This window comes from Panulirus ornatus, chromosome 17 (genome assembly GCF_036320965.1).
Source record: "Panulirus ornatus isolate Po-2019 chromosome 17, ASM3632096v1, whole genome shotgun sequence".
Lineage (NCBI taxonomy): Eukaryota > Metazoa > Arthropoda > Malacostraca > Decapoda > Palinuridae > Panulirus > Panulirus ornatus.
In genome coordinates, this window is record NC_092240.1 from 8,718,405 (window position 1) to 8,725,000 (window position 6,596).

The 6,596-nt window shown below is 45.3% G+C and overlaps 1 protein-coding gene across 1 annotated transcript in view; it reads right to left on the minus strand.

The window, feature by feature from the left end:
* Window positions 1–449: 449 nt before the first annotated feature.
* Window positions 450–6,596, minus strand: part of LOC139754552 (uncharacterized) — a 14,993-nt gene continuing 8,846 nt past the window's right edge. Inside the window, exon 2 of the mRNA XM_071671891.1 lies at window positions 450–3,182. Within this exon, the coding sequence (XP_071527992.1) occupies window positions 969–2,060 (1,092 nt within the window). The 5' untranslated portion in view covers window positions 2,061–3,182 and the 3' untranslated portion in view covers window positions 450–968. The remainder of the gene's footprint in view (window positions 3,183–6,596) is intronic.

Here is a 6,596-nt window from a genome sequence, read left to right on the forward strand (position 1 = left end):
AAAAAATCTACGCCAACAACGTATGGGTTTATTTTCATCACTTAAATACCTCACAGTGCAATTACCTGGTTGATCAACACCAGAATCGTGCGTGCATCCCCAGCACGCTTAAGTGTAAAGATTTACAGACACACATATGGAGCGGCCAGCCGTTGGAACACATGGCATAACGTGTTCTGTGGCAGGTGGTGACATGAGAGCATAGTTGACTTACGGCGCAGTACGCCAAGAGAGAGAGAGAGAGAGAGAGAGAGAGAGAGAGAGAGAGAGAGAGAGAGAGGTGGAAGGAAGGATATCTTGCTTGGTGTTTTTCTGGACGCTACGGTATGTTTATTTTTTGGAAAGTACCTTTATATATATATATATATATATATATATATATATATATATATATATATATATATATATATATATATATATAATATATTGCTTGGCATGATTGATGATGCTGTGATACGTCAAAAGTGTCCAGTGGTATGAGCTGCTTTGTATACTGGCAACACTGTTAACGCGAGCACGTCGAAGGGCGTTGAAGGTCTAATGAAATGGCAATCACCATCGAGACTACCCAACCCTTCATGGTCTCATTGGACGGTACATCATAACGAGTTTAAGGAGTCCATCAGTCCAGTGTGTGTGTGAGGTAGCGAGTACCTTACGCAGCGAGGATGAGGGAAGGATGAGCACCTAGGATTAACTGCTAGCCGACTGCCCTGCTCACATCACGCAGAAAAAAAAGGGAAATTTGCACCATCGTGACTACTATGATATATCCAGGTTCCCTGGATTACTGCAGAAGCTGAAGGAAACGTGTCCACAGGTCGTGAGGCAGGAGCTGACGCGCTGTAGCTAAGATCTCGGGGTCGTCACACTCGGCCAGACGGGCCAGTAAGGTCGTGAAGAGGGTCAGTTGTTCCGTCGTGGTGCTGGGGTATGGTGGAGAGGAGGGAGCAAGGTCAGCGCCTGAGTTAACATCGCTGCTTTGTCGTCGTCTCTTGATGACTTTGGTCATCGCGTATCTCGCGAGGAAACAGGTTTTCTGGAAGTTGGCAGAGAGGGTGTGCGTCACGTCGCGCGGGTTGCGTTGCTGGACCTGTGGAGACAGTAGCACGTACTGGTGTATGTCGGAGAGCCGCTTGGCTTCGATCTGGCCGGCGAGGAGAAACTTGGAGCATTTCAGAGCCACGCTGCCAGCCGTGCAACGCCTTCAGGTAGCGAGTCACCAGCCCCATGTAGTGCTCACGTCCTAACCTTACGGTAGCTGGGTCACTCAGTCCCGGGGTCTCACTAAAGAGCGACAGAACCTGCGTGAGCAGCGCTACGTTCGAGTCTGCGAGTAGATGGGCGTAGTGCGTGTAGAACGTCATAAGGAGAACGTAATGCTCGTGTGAGACAATCTGTCGGATGGTTGACGCCAACACTCTGGACTGGGTGGTGACGAATGGCGCGTTCCTCCGAGGCCAGAAGTACTGTTGCTTGTCTATGAACTGCGCAGCCGTGACGTGGGTGCTGGTGGCCACCGCCTGGCGCAGGAGTCTCAGGCAGTCGGAGGCAGCCAACAGCTTGAACCAGGGTAGTCTAGTGTAGAACAAACTCTGCCGCTCGACAAACAGACCATAAAGTTGCCACAGTCGCTCGACTTCACCCGTAGTAGAGCCTTCAGTCAGGGGCAGATTCGAGAGGGTGTCTCGGTACAGCTGCCGAAGATGCATCAGTTCGTCAACGTCTTCGGCTGGCAGCATAGAGCGCAAGTCCTCAACTGTCTTGAAAGTTTCTAAGCTGGTGGAGTCAGGCACTCGGGACTGACCGTGGTAGGGCAGTGTTTGCCTGCTAGTCATGAGGTCACCTGTTTCTATTGACTGTCGTGTTGGTGAGGCTCTCAAGGGGCAGGTACCAGCCTCACTGTCCAGACTAAGAGACACCCAACTAGGGCGAGGGACGTCACTGCTTTCCCTCGGTGTCATATATCTGAGATCGACTCCGCTTTGGTGATGCTGACGTGCGAACCCGTGAAGAGGCTGGGTACCCCGAACATCATGATGATCTGCCGCTTGATGCATGGTGAGGATCCCAGAGGCAAAACCGGCCTGGATTTGCTGGCAGTCAGTAGGGCGGTACTCTCTCTGATGATAATGGGGAACACAGACAGTTTTTTCGTAGACAGTTGATGGGAGTTTCAGGGTCTACTGACCATTACAACTTTCTATACCAGAAGCATAAGAGCAGTTACACTGGGAACTTTGGCTACTTTGAAGACCACGATTAATGTCACAGTTTGTCAGATGGCATAAAGCGGCGGAAGCCTTACAGCCTAAAGTGTGGCTGGCGTAGCAACCTGACAGTTGAGCGCCGTGTGTATGACGCTGGTCATGACTTTGAGCCACCTAGTTATCATGCGTGTGTGAGCCTTGTCCTTCTGTTAATGTGTGGCCTGGGAGCCAGGTGTACTGGACTATGACTTGAAACCCAAAACTTTTCTTATTCCTGGACATAAGCTTTCTTGCAGCCTACCCGAAAGGGAAACTGTCATAATAAGTGGGCAAGTTTCAACTTCGCGTAAAATTCCACTTATTTTAGGATTGCATGTTGTTGGACTAGGGTCTTTGTTAAGAGGAAAAAAAAAAAAAGCCCTTGTTCCCACAGACTTTCCAAAGTGTGTAAAAAATGGGGAAATGATGTCTCCACTTAGAGCTCACTTATTAAGTGACTGCCTGCAGCATAAGTGTAAATGGATTTCATTTCTTTATTGCCATTGAAGCTGTAGCCGGGAGACAAGTCTCAAAGAGGTAGTACTGGACAGGCAGATAGAGAGAACTTACTTATCCGAACCTAAAATGAATCGTGTCTAAAAGTAGAGGTGGATTACCACCACTGCCCTGGATCATGAACGATCTATTTTTTTTTTCTTTTTTCTGATCTTGGATGCCTGTAGTTGCACCGCAGTCGTGTTACATAACTTTTTTCTTTGTATCTTTTTTACCACAAAGCTGCTGCTGCTGCTGCTGCTGTAGTGGTGGCTTTCATCCCTCGCACCGTCTTAGTTTAACGTCGTCTTGCTCTCCAGGTGATGGACGAGATCCTCGCTTGTGTTTGGGGTCTTGAGAGAGAGAGAGAGAGAGAGCTGGGCGAGTGACCCCCAGGTGTCCGCACCTGACCTTTGCCTCCTACCTCACGTCCACGACCTGAAATATCCGAACAACAGCATTTTAGAACTGGGCCTCTATGACGGTAATGTTCACACGCATACACAAATACCTTTCAAGGCTGTGCTGAAATGAGTGGGGGAAATGATAGACTCCGCTGCAGTAAGAAATCCCTCGACGAGGATGTATTTCTTTTCGTCCATTGACGATGTTACAGCCTCATCCAAGATTACTCGCGTTGTAACCATATACAAGCGGATACCAGTAATGCATATAATGTATATTCCAAATAAACCCACAAGAAAGAGAAAGACAGAGACTCTGAGCTTTCGTCTATTTCTCAAGGCATCTTGAGAGGGTAACTAGTTGTATATTACCAAGATGAGTTACATATAGAGACACGAAGGTCCAACAGTGTCTGCGGTAAAAGTAAAGCAAAAACCACCTGTCTCCCAGTCTCAACTGCCGAGTGAAAAGCGGAGAAAATGGATCATGTGATATTGATGAAATATACTGCCATGGAAATTTTACAGGAATATGTTAAATGGAAAGACATTTTTTCTAGACAGAAACTTATCGACTGATGGTGTACCCTAAAAAAGCAAAAGAGTAAACATTTTTGACTTTTGAATTGACTATGTATACAGATAACATGCCTCTGTTTGAGGATGCAGTAACATTTGATGGTAGTTTATTCCAATGTACTGAAACCCTACAGCTGAAAAAAAAAAAAGCCTTTGTCCGTAAATATTACAATTTCTTTTTTTAACCTCATACCTTTATATCTAAGCAGTGATGATATAACGTGAAAGAAAAGGTCGTGTACTATGTTGTAACTATGGCCTCCACAAACAAACGTTCATCATGCGAATTGTGCTCGTAAGAACTTGTTCTACGGTCTTTACGGTGTGGACATCTAACGCGACCGTGGTCAGCTGACCGCCGGCGTCAAGTGCACTGGTCACCGACATATGACCTTTTTCATCACCCCTCCCGTCGTACCTCGACTGGTATAGAGACAGACGAAATGCCGTCCACACCAGACGATATCAAGCCTTATCTAAAGGCTCAGAAAGACTACCACTGTCTCTTTACTACCGCCTTGAGTTATAACATTATTATTGAGTTCAGTGGAATAAACCAGACAGGACAGAGCTATGAGCAAGTGTATCCAGGTACATTGCGGCCAGCACGCAGCACATCTGTTCTTCATATTGAGAAGGTCATGATCCTGCACACCTGCGACTGATGGTGGAATCAGTCAGCTGTACAGCTGCAGGCATGACATTTAATATGTCGAGACGAGTTACTTTAAATTGCCTGCTGCACTGCCCAGCGATGCCGACACTGTAGCCTATCTTATTCAGATATATCCCTGGGCTTGTAGACCTAACATTTATTATGTCGCGACGAATTGTTTTAAAGTGCTTGTTGCATTGCCCAGCGATGCTGACACAGTAGCCTATCTTATTCAAAGATATCCCTGGGCTGTAGGCATGATATTTACTGCCCAGCGATGCTGACACAGTAGCCTATCTTATTCAAAGATATCCCCGGGCTGTAGGCATGATATTTACTGCCTAGCGATGCCGACACTGTAGCCTATCTTATTCAAAGATATCCCCGGGCTGTAGGCATGACATTTACTGCCCAGCGATGCCGACACTGTAGCCTATCTTATTCAAAGATATCCCCGGGACCTATTTGTATGAAGGAGACGTGGTGTGATCAAGGTCTTTTTCTAAAAAGCTCCTGTAGCATAAGGCTGTGCAATTTTCAGTAGCAGAGAAATGTGGATTCCATCAGAGTGAGTTCTTTGATGAGACTTTACTGCCCGTGATGCATCCTCGCCGAAGCCACTTCACTCGCGGTGTAACCTTCAGAAGGCGGAGTCCAGGTAATGTCACACTTTACACTGACTGCGCTGCGCTCTCATTCAAGAAGTTTCCTGATAAGACGATGCAGAAGATGAGTCATTAAATCGCTGGTACGGTATCGATGATTCACCTGTACTTTCCTTTATTTCCCCTTTATATATATATATATATATATATATATATATATATATATATATATATATATATATATATATCATTTATTTTTCATTTATTTTTGCTTTGTCGCTGTCTCCCGCGTTAGCGAGGTAGCGCAAGGAAACAGACGAAAGAATGGCCCAACCCACCCACATACACATGTATATACATACACGTCCACACACACCACATATACATACCTATACACCTCACCGTATACATATAGATACACACACAGACATATACATATATACACATGTACATAATTCATATTGTCTGCCCTTATTCATTTCCGTCGCCACCCCGCCACACATGAAATGACAACCCCCTCCCCCCTCATGTGCGCGAGGTAGCGCTAGGAAAAGAAAACAAAGGCCACATTCGTTCACACTCAGTCTCTAGCTGTCATGTATAATGCACCGAAACCACAGCTCCCTTTCCACATCCAGGCCCCACAAAACTTTCCATGGTTTACCCCAGACGCTTCACATGCCCTGGTTCAATCCATTGACAGCGCGTCGACCCCGGTATACCACATTGTTCCAGTTCACTCTATTCCTTGCACACCTTTCACCCTCCTGCATGTTCAGGCCCCTATCACTCAAAATCTTTTTCACTCCATCTTTCCACCTCCAGTTTGGTCTCCCACTTCTCCTCGTTCCCTCCACCTCTGACACATATATCCTCTTTGTCAATCTTTCCTCACTCTTTCTCTCCATTTGTGACCAAACCATTTCAATATACCATCTTCTGCTTTCTCAACCACACTCTTTTTATTCCTACACATCTCTCTTATTACCCTTTCATTACTTACTCGATCACACCACCTCACACCACATATTGTCCTCAAACATCTCATTTCCAGCATATCCACCCTCCTGCGCACAACTATATCTATAGCCCACGCCTCGCAACCATATAACATTGTTGGAACCACTATTCCTTCAAACATACCCATTTTTGCTTTCCAAGATAACGTTCTCGACGTCCACACATTTTTCAACGCTCCCAGAACGTTCGCCCCCTCCCCCACCCTATGATTCACTTCCGCTTCCATGGTTTCATCCACTACCAAATCCACTCCCAGATATCTAAAACACTTCACTTCCTCCAGTTTTTCTCCATTCAAAGTTACCTCCCAATTGACTTGTCCCTCAACCCTACTGCACCTGATAACCTTGCTTTTATTCACATTTACTCTCAGCTTATATATATATATATATATATATATATATATATATATATATATATATATATATATATATATATATATATATATATATATATATATATATATAAGCTGAGAGTAAATGTGAATAAAAGCAAGGTTATCAGGTGCAGTAGGGTTGAGGGACAAGTCAATTGGGAGGTAACTTTGAATGGAGAAAAACTGGAGGAAGTGAAGTGTTTTAGATATCTG